Below are 19,956 nucleotides of genomic sequence, written 5' to 3' on the forward strand. Positions count from 1 at the left end.
TGGCAGCCCACAGGTCCATGCACACACACTTGGCCAGCTCCATGGCCCCTTGTCAGGGCAGTGGCCCAGGTGGCACCTCTGTGGGAGCTGGGCACTGAGGGATCTGCCCTGGATGAGGCATGAAAGAGCATTTGGGGCCAGCTCGTAGGAGGCCCCAGCGATGTCTGAGTGGGAGGCACACGGATTTGCTGGTGAATCCTGCCCTCCCAGGTAAGGGCACAGGCTGAGGTTGGGGTCCTCACTCAATGCCTACCCCCTGTTCCCTAGGATGCCTTCCGCGCCTTCCACCGTGACCTTGATTTTGTGCGCAAGTTCTTGAAGCCCCTGCTGATCGGTGAGCTGGCCCCGGAGGAGCCCAGCCAGGACCGGGGCAAGAGTGTGAGTCAGACCTACCAAGGAAGGAGGGGAGGGTTTGTGGGGAGATGAGGACCCCACCCTCAGGTGGAGAGTGCTGGGTGTGAGGCAGGGGAGCTTTATGCCATTCCAGGGGGAGCCACCACTCATCACTTGGGATCAGGGAAGATTCAGAGCCTCTGCAGAAGGCCCTACCCCCACCACCCACCCAGTCTTGCTGCCAGCCTGGCTGAGCCCCTACTTCGAGAATTCATTCCCAGCCTCCTCTCTACCTCTGGGACCTCAGTGGACCCAGTCTGGGCAGAGGGTCGTTCCCCCTTGTCCATGTGTCCTCCCAGATCTCCATGTCTGCCCCTCCTCTCATCTTTCCTCCCAGGGCTGATGAGAAGGTTGCCTTCACCCCTCCTGGAGCTGAGCTGGGGTCCCACCTGGCCTTCACACGCGGCTTTATCCACAGACCCTTCCAGGCGGCCTCTCTCCCCACCCGGCAGAGTCCCACAGGCTCCCCTTCCTCACCCTGCTTCTCGCTCCCACCATTTCCCCCTTTTACTGCTGCTTCAGTGGGCACCAGAGATACTCTTCAGATGCTTCACCATCACCCAGGCTCCCAGATCTGGCCTCCTCCACGTCCCCATGACCATGTCTGCCTTTCACGGTACCCTGGGCATGTCCCCAAAGAAGATACCTTCAGCCCCTGCTGTCCACTCCCTCCTCCTCCTGCCCTGCCTGCCTCCAGCGATGCCCACATTTCCCCAGAGCCATCCTGGGCTCTGCCTCCATCCCCCCCCGGGCCCTGCCAGTCCTCTCCCGCCTCCCTTGCCCAGCTCTGGGGGGCAGGGAGTTTGTCCTGCACTGTTTTTGTGTCTCCCCCACCTCTACCTCAAGTCTCAATGGGGTACCCAGAACAAGTGTCCGCCAGTGGAAACTGCAAGCTTTTGGGGGGGCGGGTAAAGTAGACATTAAATAACATTTACCCTTTTTTTTTTTTTTTAATATATCTTTATTGATTTCAGAGAGAGGAAAAGAGAGGGAGAGACAGAGATAGAAACATCAATGGTGAGAGAGTCATTGATCGAGCCCGCAACCCAGGCATGTGCCCTGACCGGGAATCGAACCCTGATCGCCTGGGTCCTAGGCCGATGCTCAACCGCTGAGCCGCGCCTGGCCGGGCAACATTTACCATTTTAACCATTTTCAGGGGTACAGTCAGTGGCTTTGAGTCCATTCACACTGTTGTACAACCATCGCCACTATTTATCTCCAGAATTTTTTCGTCTTCCCAAACTCTGAGACTGTCCCCCTTAAACATTAATTTTCATTCTCTCTCCCTCGGTCCATGGCAAACGCTCCTCTCCTTTCTGACTATGCATCTGCCTAGTCCAGGCACCTCAGACGGCGGGATCCACTGAGGGTTTGTCCATTTGTGTTTGGCTTGATTGCACTGAGCATAGTGTCTTTAAGGTTCATCCATGTTGTGACACGTGTGAAAATGTCCTTCCTTTTCAAGGCTGAATAGCACTCCGTTGTATGGGCGGACCATTTTGGTTTGCCTTCATCCACCCATCGATGGTTCTGGTCCGAGTTCGCCTTCTGCCCACTGGGGACAGTGCTGTGGACGTGGGTGTGCGGAACCAAGCTATTGAGTCTAACCCTTTCTCTGCCACTTACCTGGACAAATGCACAGGCCCCCAGAGCGGGGCCAGGGCCGGGCGGGCGGTGGCGACCGCAGCAGGTGCCCTGCCTGGCAACTGGGTGGTGGACGCTGTCCCTGTGCCCTTGCCCCGCAGCTGCAGATCACCGAGGACTTCCGGGCCCTGAGGAAGGCGGCCGAGGACCTAAACCTGTTCAAGAGCAATCACCTTTTCTTCCTGCTCCTCCTGGCCCACATCGTCGCCATGGAGAGCGTGGCATGGCTCACCCTCTTGTACTTCGGAAACGGCTGGGTCCCAACCCTCATCGTGGCCTTTGTCCTTGCTACCTCTCAGGTGAGGCACAACGCCCTCACCAGCCACTCAGAGCGCCCGGTCCCCCCAGCTCTCGGAGGCCTGGCGCCTGTGCCGCCGCTGGGAGAGCATCTGTGGCCCTCTGTCCCCAGGCCCAAGCTGGATGGCTGCAACACGATTATGGCCACCTCTCCGTCTACAAGAAATCCACGTGGAACCACATCGTCCACAAGTTCATCATTGGCCACTTAAAGGTATGTGTCAGCAGCCCTGGGTGTCCTCCGTCAGTTAACAGCTGGTGCAGCGCGTCTCCCTTTCCCCCGAGACCAGGTCCCCAGCTGTGCAACTTTCAAATCCCCCACTTCTCCGACCTTCTGAGCCTGGACTCCCTATCTCATTAGGCCCACAAAACCAGTGTGCTGGGGGGGAGGGCGGGACATGGATGTGAGAGAGACACATTGATTGGTTGCCTCCCGCACGCACCCCAGCTGGGGCCAGGGATTGAGCCTGCAACCGAGGTACATGCCCTTGGCTAGAATCAAACCTGGGACCCTTCAGTTTGCTGGCCACCGCTCTAACCACTGAGCCAAATCAACTAGGGCCAGTATGCTAGTTTTGAAGACAGACACATGCCTCTTTGGTCGGTTGACTCCGTTGATTATACTGTTTGCTCCTTTCTAATACATTCCTTTTCGTTTGGGGCCAGTAGAGAAACAGTTTGTCTTGATGAATTGGAGTAATGTGAGCTGTTTGATACATTGAGGTCCTCCTTTTTTTTCCCCTCCTGGGAAACAAAGCAAGACTTGGAGCAGGGCCATCCTCAGTCTAGCTTTTGTTAAATGTAACCTCCCGTTTCATTGTGCGCCGTTTATCTTCATTTTCATCGCTTTGTTTTGTGAGTCCTTTATCATAAGCCATCTCAGATAATGCTTTGGGGTAAGAAAAGGAGATACTTTCATCATAGAAGTCTTTAGATAAGGGGACATCACACAAGTATAATGAGTGTCTGAGCCAAAGGACCAAAGTTGTTTAAAACCCAGGAGGTAAGACGGGGATCTACTGTCCACCCTACAGACAGGAGGCTGGCCCACGGAAGTGGTAAGTTTGTAAAACCCTAACTGGACTTGCCATTGACCTTGTGCTGATTTGATAGGCGTTATCTCTTTGGTTTGGCAAACAAGGCCTTGCCAGCTCTCTCTCTGAAACAGATCATCCTTCGCCCCAGCCCTTTCCCAACAGCATCCAGCTGCATTCTAAGAAAGGCTGCATCCTGAAGACTTCCACCCTCCCCACCCTGGCTTGGGAAGAGCTACATGTCAGGGTTAACTTATCCCCCTGCAACCCAGACCTTCAAGCCCTTGGCTTGCAGGCTCCAGATCTGGTTGGGGGTGAACTACCATTGAATTAGTCACCAGTTCTACAGCAAGTGGCTGGGCTGGCGCTGAACCTGAAGCAGTCTGAAAACCTGGTTTTCTTCCAGGATTTCAGAGGGGAGGGGAGAGGGTGCACATAGTAGAGCACTTTGTCTCATTTTATATGCTTTTCTGTTGGATAAAACCCTCCTCAGTATTGGAAAGTAGCATTTCACGCCCAACCCATGCTATCCCCACGCACTCAACAAAGATGGGCTGTGTCCTGTTCCCAGATTCTGGGCAGGAGCTGATGTCCCCAGTCCTTGAAGGGCCCTGGAGCACAGCTCCTGTGTCCAATGGAAGACAAGGTCAGAACAGAGGGTCAGCCTCCATGGAGAACCCTCTCTTATGAAATCGGAATTCTGGAATGATGGGAAGACAGTACTTGAGCTCACAGACTAGAGGAGGTCAGGCCCCCTGCTGGCTGTGTCCTTTGTGTTGTGTCTAGGCCAGTGGCGTGGCTGTGCAGCTCACCCAGGGGTTCCCCAGAGCCGGGGCGATCACAGGTTGCCTGGAATTACTCTTGCACTGGGTGGTCACCCAGCTGCAGACAGTCTCATGAGGTGATCTGTTCCTCCGGTCCCTTTGCTGGGACAAAAAGGGTCTGACTGTAGGGAGCCCTGTCAACTCAGATGTTCTAGTACAAGCAGTGAGGACAGTGAACAGGATGCCGGGAGCCTTGAGGGACTGGGACCTGCTTCTTAGTCTCAGCCTGCGCAGTTGTAGGATTCCATGTGTGAGCTCCCCACGTCCTGACTTCCCTCTTCCTTCGGCCCATGCCACTTCTGGTGGACATTTCTTCCGGAGGATGCTCTTATATAAAGGCAGTCCTAAGCACTCATACCTCTGCTTAAAACCTTTTTGTAGTTCGGCATTGCACTTAGGATAAAATGCAAACAGCAGGGCCTGGCGCCATCTAGACTCTGGAGATGGAGGCCCGGAACCCGCCAGCCTTTCCACAGTCTCGCCTCGGGCCAGGCCACTGGGCCAGGACTAGAGTGAAGCAAATGAGGCAATTTAAGGGAACACCAAGAAACAATAATCGAGATGATGCTTTAATGCACTACTTTCTTGAAAAAGCAAAATTAATGCAAAAAAAATCCACAATCAACAAAATATCAACTTTTAAAAAAAATTGTTTTGTTTTTAGAGAGAGAGAGGGAGAGAGAGAGAAAAAAACATTGATTTGTTGCTCCACTTACTTATGTGTTCGTTGGTGGATTCTTGTATGTGCCCTGACCGGGGATTGAACCTGCAACTTTGGCGTATCGGGACAATGCTCTAACCTACTGAGCTACCCGACCAGGGCCCAAAATATCAACATTTCAAATAAAGATCAGGACTGTGCTGAGCCATATTGGAACCGGAGGCAAAGGGAAAAGCTCGTGTCTCTGTACACATGTTCGTAAGTGTTCTTTTCTTAATGGTTGATTTCTTTCCCCCCCAGAGCATTATAGTAGTTAACAAATACTTAAAAATTAGAAAGTCAGTGTACTACAAACCCCAACATTAAGTTTAACCATATTATTTATAGCAAAACAATTTGCTGTTTTAATTTCGGTTAATTGAAAATCATTTAAGATCATCACTTGATTGAAATCACACACTTAGCAGTTCTCTCAATTGAAAACGAGATGAGCCAAAAAGTAGATTTGGAAAATGTCATTGACGAGGCAAAACCAAGGTGCACCTTTTCTCTCGGGCTCTGATGTGGCTCAGCCCAGCACCGCTGGCTGCCATCCTGAGCCTCGGGCCCAACCGAGGGGCCCTCCTTTGGCTTCTGGAACAGCCCACAGTCCCCCTCCCTCCCCCAAGGCCCTCACCTAGGCTCTTCCCTCTGTCAGTAAAGCACCCTGGCTCGGGCCTGGACCCGCCTCCCAGCCTGCAGGCCAAGTGCAGGCCTGAGCGGCCGCCCGAAACTTGCCCAGCCCCACGGGCCCTGTCTCAGTGTGGTGTGACACCGACTCCCTTGCTAGACAGGGGCTTGCCTCTGTTCCCCACCTCAGCCCTGGGGCAGGCAACTTCGCCACCACATTCTGAGACCACGGGCTGGGTCATTCCGTCCGATCTGAGTGCAGGGATGGTCCCACCTCGTTGGTACCCACAGCCCATCTTGCTTTCTTCCAGTTACTCAACAAAGGTGCTTACTCATAACAGGCCTTGAGTCTTAATTTCTTTGTTCCAGAGATTTTCCGTTTCATTTTTATTAGGAATTTGGTTCCTTTTGGCTAGGAAGTCGAGTGTGTCATCAGATTCCTTAATCCTCTAAGCTCTCACTCCTGTCACTTTGTTTTGCTCTGACAGGATTTGAGGCCCGCCCGCGCCTAGGTGCCTGAGGTCACTGCAAAGCCCACAGCTGCTCACGGCTGTTCCCACCCAGGGTGTGCCAGAACATCTCCCAAGTAAAATGTTTGTTTTAGTTTTTATTCCTTTCCGTAGATGGGCCAGATCCTTGGCCAAAGCATTGATGGATCCAATAGCAGTTTACCCATGAAGTCCTGATGTGAAAGCTCAGAGTCTTGTTTCTTTCTGTGCGTCAGGGGGCCACTGTGTGGCGGGATGTGCCCTCAGAATGTGTTAGGCTCAGCCAGCGAGGCTCAGAGGTTGAGCGTCGACCTAGGACCCAAGAGCTCAAGGTTCGATTCCCAGTCAGGGCACATGCCCGGGTTGTGGGCTCGATCCCCAGTCAGGGGTGTGCAGGAGGCAGCTGATCAATGACTCTCTCATCATTGATGTTTCTATCTCTCCCTCTCCCTTCCTCTCTGAAATCAGTAAAGACATATTAAAAAAAAAAAAGTATTAGGAGCTTCCGCTGGTGGGACACATTTGTGGCCTGGAAAGAAATACTCATGTAATGCTTCTGTCTCCTGGAATCTTAGTTTTATACCTTCATGCTAGACACAGGAAGCTTTTCCCTGTGCGTGTTGGAGATTTAACCAGTCCTCCCTGTAGCCGCTCCGTGCACCGTGACCACTCCTACTGTCCCTGAAACGCCTTCTCGTACAACACGGCACACAGGAGCCGCGCAGAGGAGGGGGCGCGGAGGCTCCCACCTGATGTTGGAGGGGCGCAGAGGCCACCCCTCGCCTGCTGAAGCGCTTGCCCCGTGGGGCGTCACCGGCTGTCCTCGCCCGCCGTCACTGCCTTGCTACTGGGGAAACAGGCCTGGAGGGATGGGGTGACTTGCTCCACTCAGAAGTCCGGGCCGCCAGTGTCCTTGACTCAGGACTGGCAGGGCCGAGTTCCTTCACAGACACCTTGAGTGTAACAGACGCCGGCCCTGGGTGTTGGAGGAGCTGGCGAGCTCAGGTCCCCCGGCAGACCGCACCCCTCACCCCCCTCTCCCCCGCAGGGTGCCTCTGCCAACTGGTGGAACCACCGCCACTTCCAGCATCACGCCAAGCCCAACATCTTCCAGAAGGATCCAGATGTGAACATGCTGCACGTGTTCGTCCTGGGCGAATGGCAGCCCATTGAGGTAAGAGAAGGGGCCGGTATGGACGCAGGGGGTGTTCGGCCTGCGTGGGGATGGGGAAGAATTCTGGAGAGTGAACAGCCAGCCAGACCTGATGTTTCGACGTTTACATGGACCCCTCTCCTAGACGCCCTGAATTCCTCAAGCTGGGGTTTCTGTGGAATGATTTCACGTGTAAAAAGTGGACAGAGCTCCTTCCAGCGTGTTAGTGTTGGTTAGATGCCTCCCCCGCTCCCCATGCCGGGGAAAGGCATTTCCTGGCTTGTTTTTTCCCGGGGAAGGGGGAACTCTGATCTCGGTTTGCAAGAAGACACAATTCCAGGGCTCAGGCTTGATCCCCAGAGGCCAGGTCAAGGAAGGCTTTTTGGAAAGTCACAGTCCTCGATGCTGGAAGGCACATGGGCATGGTCCCGTCCACCCGCTTCATCAGCGGTGACAGAATGAGGCTCAGCAGGTGGAAGGGTGTGTTCAGGGTCACACAGGTAGTGGTGGGGTGGAGGCCCCAGACCTGACAGCTGGCCATTTTCTTCCACTCTGTCACACGCCTTTATTTTAATATGAGTGCATTTTATAAAGTGGAACAGAAATATACAAAATTGAAAAATGTGTCTCCTGTTCTCTCCGCCATCCCCCCTTTGCCCCAAATGTCATGCCCCTGAGGGTAACCACTGTGACAACATGCCATGTATCTTCTATGTGTGTATAAACACGCATAATCTGTTTTTCAAAAGCAAAGATTAAAACTTAGATCCCCTGTTCTGCAGCTTGCCGCCTCACCAAACATGGACCTCCTCCCGAGAGTCCCAGAGCTCTGCTCTGTTTCTACTCCGTAATGTTTCCCACGCTATTTTATAGACAGGAAAATTTGGTGTTGCTCATCCTTCATTTCCTTTTAATAAAAGCACTCCCAATTTATATGAAGAATGTCCTCAATGCATTTTTTAAAAAGGTGGAACCTCTTTGTGACAGCCTGTATTATATTTCAATTTCCAAAAAAAGAAATTCACGTATGCTTTGATTTTTGGAACTCCACTGATGATGTCAAAGATGAGACCGTCCTTGTTGCTTTCATGAAAATCTTAGCATCACAGAGCAGGGCACAGAGTAGAGATTCAGTGAGCATCCGCCAGGTGAGGCACGTGGGCCTCGGTGAGGAGCAGTGCCTTGAATTCCGTCCTGTTCCCAGCAGTGTTGGCATCCAAGGCTTGCAACAGGAGAGGAGAGAGCCTGTTGCCCCAATTCCGGTTTGTACCTCCTCTCTCCCATTTCATGTCCACCTGATAGAATACCTGAGCAGAAAAATGGGGGTTCTGTGACATCATCGATTCAGAGGAAATGAGCCAAAACTTGGTACTTTGGAAGCGTGGGGCCTCTGTGCCAAAGTACATGCTTGAGGGGTTTTTCTAGGAAAGCCTGCTGGCTTTGATTAGAGGTATCTAGATGGCGGACCTGATTAACTCGGGGCCTCCTGTAAGCGAAGACAAAGGCTGCCCTTGCCGAGTGAGGCTTCATGTTGTACAGCTGTTGGCTGTGTCCTGACAGATATGCTCTCTGTCCCTAACAAGATCTAGTGTCACCAACGACGCTGGCAGGGAGGCGTCTTTCCTGTCTGCCTGGTGGCCAGTGAAACGTCTTCCAACGTCTCCTTTCTCTAGACACTTCTCCAAGGCTGGCTTTTGGGCAGGGGCTGGGCGGGAGGTTTTGGGGGTCTGGTAATCAGTTGCCGGTAGCATTTGAAAAACTATGGCCAGGGCCACAGTGCTCCAGTCAATCCTCTCTTTTGGGGGGAAAGGGCACCTCTTTCTGGGTTCCTGGCTGAGCTGTGCCCTGGTGTCCACAGAACCATACTGCCCTGGAAGGGACTCTGGTGACAATGAGTCTGATGGCATCTGTCCCATGCAGGCCACCCCCCACACCAGGGCCAGGGCTCTTACGCCCACATGCCATGAACAAGGCAGCCCAGCCAGCGCTCCAGAGGCCGCCCAGCACGCAGTGAGGCGAGGCGTCGCCTAGTGGGTGTCTGCCTTTCCATCTTACTTATGGCTTCCCCCAACTTGTTTTATTCGTTCTGTGTAGCAAAATGTGTTCATTCCCCCAGCCCCTAGAGTCCTTCATTTATTTTATGCTTAAACTGTTCTTCATACATAGTCTTTTCAGTGTTTTGTAGTTTCGCTTTTGAATGTTTCGCTTTTGCCCGACGGGACTGGGCTAAGTCAATGTTCTGCCCTCACGTTTCTCCGGAGCCGCCTAGTTGCTTTTCAGGTGACGCTTTTGAGTTTCCTGGGTGGACAATCATATCCCCGGAAATAATGAAATATTAGTCTCTTTCCTTCTCCTAGCGCCACACCCTTTTGTCTGGTTTGGGTTTACGACCTCCCTGGAGCTTCCAGAACAGGATGAAATGGCAGCGATGCCGGTGGCTCGGGCAGCCCGACTTTGCTCACCCTTGTTTTTGGCCACGTCATCGAGGCCACTTCCCCAGGGCGCTGTGAGGTTTCCGCCGCCCTGCCCAAGATCCTGCTTTCCCACCCGTCGGTCGGAGCGCTCTCCCGGCCCCCGCCTGCCCGCCACTGACCCCTGGGCTTCCCGGTCAGGTGGCCGTCCCTGAGCAGCCGAGTGGCCCTCCCGGGCCCGTGGACTGAGGTCCAGGGTGGTGCTGCTCTGCGCATGCCTGGTGCGGCCCTGCTGCTCCTTCCCTCTGTGAGTTTGCAGGTTCCCAGAGGCTGGGGCTAGACTTTGCGACCGCTCCCCTCCCCCACCCTGAACGGACAAGGAAGGCCCTTGTCCTTACTCAGACATTTTGTTCCAAAGCTGAAAAGTCCCCTGAACATGCTCCTGGCATCCAAGCCCGTAATCCAAGCCTGGCCTTGTGGTCCGTGGAGGGGCTGAGCGCAGGAGGGCCAGCCGGCCAGGGCAAAGGGTTGTGGGACTCCAGGAAGCCAGGCCACCCGGCTGGCAGTGCTCCCCCTCCCCGTGCCCCTGGCCTGGGTCCCCAATCAGTCTAAGTTTGGGAATGCATCAAAGAGAGCCCTGTGAGCCACCATCTCCTTCTTGGGGTCTGGACACAATAAGCCACCCATACCCCGCCTGGGTGAAAGCACCTTCTGTCCTCCCTGCGTCTCCCCTCTGACGGCCCCACCACCCCCAGCTCTCTCCCTGTGTGTGGTGAGGGCTCTCCTGGAGGAGAGGAGGTGTGGGGGTCCCACTGGGGAGGACGGCAGACTCTTAGCGAGTAAGTCCAGGGCCCAGCACTGTGCTGAGCGCTGCACGCAGGTCTTCACTTAATCCTTGCTTAACCATGAAGCAGGAGCTCTCAACAAACCCATTTTATAGGTGGAACAACTAAGACGAAGAGAGATGAAATAACGTGCTCAAGGTTACAGCTAGAAAAAGCAGGGCCACCATCCAAACCCAGCCCATCTTGCTCTAAACCAGGGCGTCTGGGTCCCATGGGACCTTGCCCAGGGCCACCACCTGGCGGGCGTTAAGGGAAATGCGTTTGTGGATCACTCCTGCTTCCTGATGAAAGAAGAAGCCATGAGTCCCCCTCCTAGCTTGGTACATTCTAAAATACCTCTCCCTTCCCTTCCCTGCGCCCATGACTTACAAGGCTGGGTTTTGGCAAAGAACTGAGTATGTGAAGAAAAGAGCCAGAAAGTCAGCCCCACACCATGACCTCTTGGTGCACTGGATGACTCTCAACCGAGCCACGCCGGCCAGGGCTCATTGTCTTTTCTTAACATTGATATGGGTGCCAAATGGAGCTCAGAGGGCTGAGTGACCTGTGCAGGGTCTCGCCCTGGCCCAGACTCCCCTCACAGACCCCAGCATGGCAAGCAAGCAGCATCTCTTGGTCTCAGCCTCTAAGGAGCAGGGCAGGCTGGTCCCAGGGGGCTAAGCTTTAGAATTAAAGGGCTATAGGGACCCTGTGGAGCCATGGCTCTCCCACTGGCTCATGCTCAGAGTGACCTGAGCAGCTTTGTACAGTGAGGATGCCCAGGCCCCAGCCCAGCCCTCCTCCCTCGGAGTATCAGGGCAGCAGGCTGCCCAGGGGTGCAGGCTCCACCGGGGAGGGAACTGGAGCCCTGGGAGGAGTGATCAGCTTTGGAAACTGCAGGAGGCTCCAAGGTAGATGCTCCCAGCCCCGCGGTGACTATTCAGAACTCGCCAGGCCCTTACCTGGGCTCTTGCAGCTCCTTCGGCTCTGGGGAACTCCCCGGGATCACCCAAAGGGATGGAGACTAGCCCAGGTACTCCCTCTGGGGGCCTGTGCCCCTGTGTGAGTTGTTCGGTTGTGCATTCACCAACAATTTAGTGACTGTCATCTGGGCTCTGAGTCTGCTTTCTTAAGTGCAGATCCCTGCTGGGCCCATTCTCATGTGGTCTTGGGCAGGGACTTGACCCTGCTCCTTAGCTTGAGAAGTGGCTCATGGGCTCAGGTGGAGCATGAGCTGAGGCCTGCATGCAGCGCAGGAACTTCGGGGACGCACACTGAGCCAGGGCAGAGGAAATGCTGGCTGCTGTTACCCTGCGGAGCCAGGAGCCTAGAGGGCCAGAGGGGCCCAGGCTTGGGGGCAGGCACGGGAGGCTGGGCCCAGAAGGGTTCCAGGTGCTAGACACTCACAGTTTCTGCTCTGTCCTCAGTATGGCAAGAAGAAGCTGAAATATCTGCCCTACAACCACCAGCACGAGTACTTCTTCCTGAGTGAGTGCGGGCGCCCACAGCCTCTCCCGGACCCCGTCTGTTCCTCTCCCACTGACACCCTTTCCAGACTCGGAAAGTGACACTAAACCTGTTAGGAAAAGCAGGGCCATAGCAGCCACCCCGTGCAGATCCTTGCTGGCCATTCATGCAGCTGGGACACAGAGGCCGGGAGAGGCAAGCACTTGCTCCGTGATCCCTGGGTGGGGGTGGGGTAGAGGTGTTGTCTGCTCCTAGCCACCCCCGTGGGCACCAGGGCCCCCACCCTGGCTCCTCCTGCTCTTCTAGCCCAGACCAGGGACACCTAAGCACCTCTGCTCCACTCTCCCCTGCAGTTGGGCCACCGCTGCTCATCCCCATGTACTTCCAGTACCAGATCATCATGACCATGATCGTCCGCAAAGACTGGGTGGTGAGTCAAGGGGCACAGCTGGCCTGGGAGTATGGGGAGGGGGAGTCTGGGTGGTGGACCCCAGAGATCTGTGCCCTCCTGCACCCCTGTGGGGCCCCAGGCATTTCCTCTTGGGGTGGCTGCCTTATCACTCTCAGGGTGGGACCTGCTCTGAGGCTGCCAGGAGCTGGCAGGCCATTGTACCCCACTCCTAAAGGTCCACCCTCACAGGGGGCCCACTGGGGAGCCACTACCTTTGCAGAGCCCCCTCAGAAAGTTCCTGAAGGCAGTGTGATCAGAGCCAAAGGTGGCCACCCACCCGCGGCTCTGCTCCAGCCCTTGCCTTCGTCACACGGCACTGGGCTGGTCAATAGAGGGCAGCCCGGCGGCGGCTGAGACGACAGGTGTATTAGTTTGCTAAAGCTGGGTATTAAAGTACACAGACTGAGCGGCCGTCCTGTTAACAGAATCACGTTGTCTCACGGTTCGGGGGCTGGAAGCCCAGGGCGGAGGCATGGCTGGGGTTGGTCCTTGTGAGGCTGTGAGAAAGCCTCTGGTCGGCCTCTCTCCTTGGCTTGTGGATGGCTGCCACCTTCTCACGTGTCTTCCCATCGTCTTCCCTGCGCGGGTGTCTCCATCTGTGTCCAAATTTCCCCTTTTTATAAGGACAACGGCTCTCCTAATAACCTCATCTTAACTAATCACATCTGTAGCAACCCTGTCTCCAAATAAGATCTAGTTGTGAGGTCCTAGGGATTAGGTCTCCAACGCAGGCATTTTAGGGGACACTGTGCAGCCCATGACCCCAGAGTGAAGGGAGTCTCTGGATTCTGCCCCAGAGAGAGAAGGGGACCCTGGAGAGGGACTGACCATGCTGTGCACGCATCGGTCCTTGACTTTGTGTAGACTTGTAGACGTGATTCTGCCAGAGGATAAGGTGCTCGCGATGGCATGGCCTGGATGGAGTGGTCAGCACAGGCAGAGCGGGTTTCAGTGGGACAGGGACAGGGCACTGCTCTCCGCAGAGTCACTTGCTAGGTATCGCTGGTCTCTTACTTTTTTTAAAACTCAGTTTCATAAATGAAGATATTGAGACTGAGAGTTTGGGACTTAGCCAAGGGGACACCAAGGGGTGGGTGGGGCTGTAGAACCCAGGCCTCCCAATGCATATCCAAGACCCTCCCCCCATACTTCAGCCACCAATCTCTCTGAAATAACAGTACCCTGTGTATGTGTAGCATCAAAGCACCTTGTCTTACATCTTCTCACTGCAAGTACAGGCAAAGGGGCCACCCACGGTTGCTGATTCTGCTGCGAGAGCCAGGACTGGGCTCAGGAGCAGGCGGGGTGGTTGGGGCAGAGGTGAGACTCTGGAAATCTCTGCCAGCCCTGTGCTGGTAGAACCTGCACAACTCACTTCCAAGATATGTTATATTCCCAAAAGGGAGCATTTCATCGGTACCTTCGGAGTTCTAGGAATAGTTAGGCTCTGCCACCTGCAGTGTATCATTTAACCCTGTTGACCAACAAGGCAGGAATGGGCTGGAGGAATGGAATTTCCAGATCAGTTAAGTGATGGGAATTTGAACCCAGATCTGCTCCTACAGTGACCGCTGTTTGCACCAGGCTCATCTGGGCCCTGGAGAGAGTCTTGGCTGAAAAGGAATGTGAGCCCTGCTGTGCTGGGTCAGGTGATGCTGCTGGGGGTATTTTAATCTGCTTTCATGACAGATGACTCCTGACATGAATATTTAATCTTTTTTTATTTGTTTTAAATTTTTTTTTTAACTGTTTGTTCCCTAAGGAGCAAAGCAATTAAGTAGGGACAGCAGGAAAGGAAATCAGACTATATACCTGAACAGGATCAGATGGCAGAGCCAGGGAAATCTGATAGGGCCCCCTGGCCTTTCCAGGCCTGCCCTGGCCCCTGCCAGGAAATAGCGTTCAGGCTGGGCCAAAAGGCTGGGCCTCCTGACTGCTCCCAGACTTGGTGTTGCAGATTCATGGTGGATTTGACTAGGGACCCAGGGGCCCATGACCACGTGTGTAGAACTTGGCCTCGGGAATATATAACAGAATCTGTATGTAAACACAGCTCCTGCCGCTCGCCTCCCCCAGCACATACCCTCTGCAGTCTCCCCTGTCTGGGCTTTTCTTTCTCTTTGTATCCTTGCCTCTTCTGCAAATATCCTTCCTACTGTTCTTTGCTTGGCTGACCTCTGGTGTATCCCAGCCCAGCTCAGGACTTTCCTAAATCCCAGGGTAGTGTCAGGGCCCCACACCATGTCTTCATCCACCCACCCCCGTGACTACCTGTCCCCTCCCATGTGATATGGAAGGAATCTCTATAAGCCTGTCCTTGGAGGCTCTGGCTTCTGAATGACCTTTTGCTCCCAGCACCTAACATAGCTTCTGACACAGAGAAGGCATTTGCTAAATGTTTGTGGAGCTTAACTGAACAGAGCTGATTGAAGGATGAGTTTGCCAAGCAGATAAGGGAAGGAGTTGCCTCCCTGCAAATACAGCCCGGACACAGCATGTCCTGGCCGGTGCACGTAGGTCAGGAGATGGGCTGCAGACGAGACAAGGTCGGGCAGGTGTGTGAAGGGCTGGTGTGTCCTACCCAGGGGCTGGATTTTATCCTTTGTCCCCCGGCAGGGAATGAGGCCAGCAGTGGCTCCAAGGATGGAGGGGGCCTGATCCAATCTGCATGTTAGGAAGATCTCTATGGTGGCAAAGTGGTGCAGGGGGCTGACTGGAGTCATGAGAGCTCATACTGCAGGCTACACTTATTACAGCACACATTCGAGCCATGTAGAGCCTCGGTGGGAGGTTTTCTCCCCATCCTACAGATGGGGGAACTGAGGCACAGCGAAGTAAACCACTGACAGCTACGCAAAGCCAGTGGTAGAGCTGGGTTAGCACGGGCGGCCTGACCCCGAGCCTGTGCTCTGATCACTGCCCTCTAAGGCTCTGGGAAGGAGAAGTGATGGGGATCCAGCTACTGCATGAGCATTCCTGGCAGAGGACACAGTGCAAAGGCCCTGAGGTTGCTGAGAAGAGAGGGGCTACTCTGGGTAGGGTGGAGGCCTAGCAGGGGATTTGCTTGGTGTTAGGATGGCCATTCTGTTTGCCATGGGTGCATGAGGGAGAGCCAGAGACCTGTGGGAGGCTCCTGATGTGGTCCAGCTGAGGCACATGGACTCGGGGGTGGCACACAGAAAGCACACTGCATACCTGCAAGGGCCCCGAGGCAGGGGGTGGATGGTCTCTGGCCTTTGCCCCCACACACACACACTGTTGTGCTGGATGAGTGTGGAGGAAGGTGCTATTTTTGAGCCTGCTGGGGGGGGAGGTGACATGGAGAGGGGAGGTGCACAGTCAGAATCCCCGGGACCACGAAAGGGCTGTTGTGGATGCCCCTCAGCTCATGTCCCCTGGTGCCATCTCTGTTTCTTTCCCTGAAGGCAGAGCACACAGCTCCCTTCCTGCTGCTGAAACGCTCAGCATTTCCCCGGAAACAAAGATGACCTCTCAGGGCCCCACGAGCAGGCACCTGCCGCCCAGCTTCCGAGGCGCCCGTGGGAGTGTCTCGGACACTTTGCCTGGCGGGCATGTGCACTCAGCTGTGGTGGGGCCACAGGCCCAGGGAGGATGGGCCCTCCCGGTCTAGCCGTGTTTTTCTCGGCAGGACCTGGCCTGGGCCATCAGCTACTACGCCCGTTTCTTCCTCACCTACACTCCGTTCTACGGCGTCCTCGGAGCCACCCTCTTCCTCAACTTCATCAGGTGCCTGAGCTTTGCCGGTCAATCCCTGGGTCCCCAGCACTGGCAGTGACAGGAGCTTTGACTAGAGGGACCCAAGAGGAAAGGCTCTGAGGTCCCCACTTCCTGCCCTGGGCCTCACATCCTGGCACCTCAGCTCACCCCCTGCACCTGCCTGGGCCGCTTGGGGTTGGAGGGAGGAGCTGTCCCCCCTGTGGCAGGGCCCCGCACCGAGTGGCACTCTCTCCCAGGTTCCTGGAGAGCCACTGGTTTGTATGGGTCACGCAGATGAATCACATCGTCATGGAGATTGACCGAGAGCCCTACCGGGACTGGTTCAGCAGCCAGGTGAGGTCACCAGGGCCCTTCGTCCATGTCTGTGGCTCCCCAGTGGACTCAGAGCTGTGCTGGGCTTCCCTGGGGCTGTCTGTCCTTCCCCTGCTCTGCACAGGGCTAGGCAGGAAAGGGTGGCAGGGCTCTTTGGGAGGGACCAGTGGGGAATCTGGGTGGACTGAGGACTCCAGGCAGAGCAGTATGACATGGAGGGGTGGCCCTGAGACCTTGGGTAAGTCCGGGCCTTATGGGAAGGAGACGAGGCCCTTTGTTCTTCACTCCTGCCACCACCCCCCACTCCTACCCCGTACAGCTGGCAGCCACCTGCAACGTGGAGCAGTCCTTCTTCAATGACTGGTTCAGCGGTCACCTCAACTTCCAGATTGAGCACCAGTGAGTGCAGGCGTGGGTGGGGCCGGGGGCAGGCAGGCCACACACAGTGGGAGGGAAAGCGGCCACCAGCCCCATCTAGGCAGAGGACAGCATTTGGGGGGCTCCCTCTCCCCCCCGTGGTGAGGTTCCCCCACCAACCAGCCCTAGAGCATGCTCTATAGCCAGCCCAACTGAGGCCAGAGCACGGGCTCCCTGTGCCACGTGGTCATCGTCACAGCCACCTCACTTGTGGGCATAGCTCTGCAGTCACCGAGAGCTTACACCAGCATCTCCCTTGATCCCGTGAGCCTGGCAGGGCAGGGCAATTGATCCCACTGTATTTACTGGGAAACTGAGGCTAGGTTAGGTAGCTTATCTGGAACTGAGATGATGAGGGGCTCCCCCAAACCCCTACCACCCCTGCTGTCCCTCATCCTCTCCTCTCCACAGTCACTGTACCTTTTCCCCCTCACCCCCTCTAGTTCATTTATTTCCTCTTTAGAAAATCATGGTGTTGTCTCCAGCCATCAAATTTCCTTCCAGTCCCCAGAGCACAAACACAGCCATCCACGAACAACCCCCCACCTGGGTGGGCACATAGGGAGAGCTGTAAACGAGGCCTCCCTGGGCCCTGCCAGCCTCTGGGCCGAGGGGAGGCAGCACCCTCACGCTGCCCCTCGCTCCCCGCAGCCTGTTCCCCACCATGCCCCGGCACAACTTCCACAAGATCGCCCCGCTGGTGAAGTCTCTGTGCGCCAAGCACGGCATCCAGTACCAGGAGAAGCCGCTGCTGAGGGCCTTGCAGGACATCGTCCGGTAAGGGGCCCACGGGTGCCGGGGCTCGGGGCTCGGACCGGAGGCATTAGCCGGGACCACCCATGGTGGAGACCGGGCAACCCCAGAGGGGCGGAGCCGGCTGGCACGGGTGCCCACCAGGCCTCCTCCTTTACTAGGAATTGCAGGGCTTCTCTCTCTGGGCTGGATGAGGGCCTTCCCTTTGTGCCTCCACGGGGGGTCCCCTGGGGAGCCCTGAGCTGGCAGCCCCTGGTGAGGGCTGAGGGGAAGCACATGCATCCCCAGCGTGGCCTCCCCAGCCCCTCTCCTAGCCCCTGACTGTCCCCTCCCCTTTTTCCTCCCAGGTCCCTGAAGAAGTCTGGGGAGCTATGGCTGGATGCCTACCTCCACAAATGAAGCTGCAGCCCTCGGGGGCCCATAGGGACGGGGGAGCAAGTTGGGATGGATGACAGCCAGAGGGAGGGGTGGGTTTTTGTTCTGAGAGGTGTCCATGAGGCTGGGGTACATGCCAGCTCACAGACCCCATTTTTGGTCTTGCTCCTGTTTTCCTCTCCATGTTCCCTTTACTTCTACTTCGCTCTCAGTCAGTCCCCCTGGGAGCAGAGAGAGAGGAGGCTGCAGACCTGCCTCCACCCTCTGTCCCTGCACATCTGCCAGACGTCTGTCCACAGACACACCTGCCCCCTGCAGCCTGGCCTTCGGGCTTCACACTCCTGCCACCCTCCCTCAGCTACTCTTGGGGTGTGTGGGCTGGGTCCAGTCAGGCGGGCGAGATGGCCCCCTGACCCCCTGACCCTGCAGGCCAGCTCCACGCTCTGACAGCACCCACAGTCTGCCCTTTTGTAGGGAGATGCCTAGTGATTCTAGGCTGCGGCCTGCTCAGGCCTTGGGCCCAGGAAAATGTCCTCGCCCCACTGGAGCCCTCTGGCCAGGGCTTGAGCACTTTGTCCCACCACCTTCCACCCTCCTCCCACCTCCAGAGCCTGGGACCTGGGGTCCAAGGAGGCAGACCCGCAGGTGGCTCTGCAGAGGTTGGGGGCCCGGTCAGGGGGCCTAGTCACTCAGTCCCATCCCCCACCCCGTTCAGATGTTTGTCCTAGTTGGTAGGCCTCAGATTCTGTAGCACTCAGACAGACCCTTCTCCAAAGTGCTGTGACCCGCCAGGCAGCCGCACTGGGGCTGCCGGGTGGACAGGCTCTCACTGTCTTCCACTCTGTCGTGTCTACTGGTTTTTTAACCTTTTGCCACAGGATACATTCTGCCAGAGTGGCATTGGGGCTTGGTGTTGTGACAATCTGCTTCTTACCACCTGCCCCTCAACGCCAGTGGGCTGAGCGCGGCTCACTCACTGAGGCCATGGTGGCCCCCACTGTCACTGTCAGGGCCACCACTGTTGGGAGGGCAGTGGGGCAGAGAAGGAGGGAGCCCCAGGGGAGGTGACTGTGAGGAGCTGGGTGGTTGGGGGCACCTAACAAGCGAGGGCAACGTGGGAAGTGCGACCAGGAAGAGTTTGGGGCTGGAAGCCTGAGCCGAGGGGACAGGAGAGTGAGGAGTAGGAGCTGAGCCCGCCACCCTGGGGGCGTCCAGAGCTGCTGCATTTGGAAACCTAACCCACTAACCAGTACTTAGCTTTGGGGCAGGAACAAATTCAGAGTGGGCCTTGGGGAGGGCATCTCAGCCCCCAGTGCTGGACATCCCAGAGGGACTGGTATCTAGTATGACAGGCCTTCGAGCTGCCTTGGCCCTGCCTGAGGCCCTGCTGCAGAAATTACAGAGGCCCAAGGAGCTGCTGTCCCTCCCTAGGCCAATGGATCCATAGGGAACTGATCTTAATTTTTATCATGTTGCTCCCCCAGCCCTACATTTTTTGGAAATAAAAGAGGTAATTTTATTCTCACTTCCCTGCTGAGCAGACTGCCTTGTGCTCCTGCCTGCTAATGCTTGGGGGGGGGGGGGGGGGGCAGCAGGAGCCAGGACTGGGTGCAGGGAGGAGGCCAGCTGGCACTGGCAGCCCTTCTCCTCTGTCCCCTCCTCCCCTCTGGCCTCCCTACCCCTGCTGCCTCTACTCATGAACTTCCTCTTCCCCTCTCTGAAATGCTCTCCAGGCCAGGAGCTTTGGGCAAATGATCCAAATAAATTGACCCTCCTTCCTCCTAGGGATTCTTAGCAGTTCGGCAAACCCAACTCCAAACACCCTGGAGCCGGGTGAGGCCTCCCGGAAGATCGTTGTGGGCAGCAAGAACGGGCTGTCACAGGCCACCTTCCTGACATTCCCATCTCTGTCTTCATCCCTAGACCAGCTGTGTGCCCACAGCCTGGTGTCAGCTGGCTTCTGCCACCTCCCTTTTGCCCACTTCCTGGTCAGTATACAGCCCTGGGGGCAAAAAGAATGTCAGAAGCTCTGAGGAAACCCC

The 19,956-nt window shown here is 55.9% G+C and overlaps 1 protein-coding gene across 5 annotated transcripts in view; it reads left to right on the top strand.

Annotated features, from left to right (window-relative positions):
• FADS2 (fatty acid desaturase 2) overlaps positions 1 to 19,421 on the top strand; it is a 34,253-nt gene extending 14,832 nt beyond the window's left edge. For 4 of the 5 annotated variants that reach the window (XM_016200469.2, XM_016200468.2, XM_087821914.1 and 1 more), the window contains 11 exons: positions 268 to 378; positions 2,142 to 2,339; positions 2,450 to 2,551; positions 7,062 to 7,187; positions 11,829 to 11,889; positions 12,222 to 12,298; positions 15,969 to 16,066; positions 16,294 to 16,390; positions 16,689 to 16,768; positions 17,438 to 17,563; positions 17,887 to 19,421. In XM_016200469.2, the coding sequence (XP_016055955.2) occupies positions 268 to 378; positions 2,142 to 2,339; positions 2,450 to 2,551; positions 7,062 to 7,187; positions 11,829 to 11,889; positions 12,222 to 12,298; positions 15,969 to 16,066; positions 16,294 to 16,390; positions 16,689 to 16,768; positions 17,438 to 17,563; positions 17,887 to 17,938 (1,128 nt within the window). In that variant the 3' untranslated portion in view covers positions 17,939 to 19,421. The remainder of the gene's footprint in view (positions 1 to 267; positions 379 to 2,141; positions 2,340 to 2,449; positions 2,552 to 7,061; positions 7,188 to 11,828; positions 11,890 to 12,221; positions 12,299 to 15,968; positions 16,067 to 16,293; positions 16,391 to 16,688; positions 16,769 to 17,437; positions 17,564 to 17,886) is intronic. The other variant, XM_016200467.2, reaches the window with a different exon arrangement.
• Positions 19,422 to 19,956: the final 535 nt, after the last annotated feature.

This window comes from Miniopterus natalensis, chromosome 11, assembly GCF_054644295.1.
Source record: "Miniopterus natalensis isolate mMinNat1 chromosome 11, mMinNat1.hap1, whole genome shotgun sequence".
NCBI lineage: Eukaryota > Metazoa > Chordata > Mammalia > Chiroptera > Miniopteridae > Miniopterus > Miniopterus natalensis.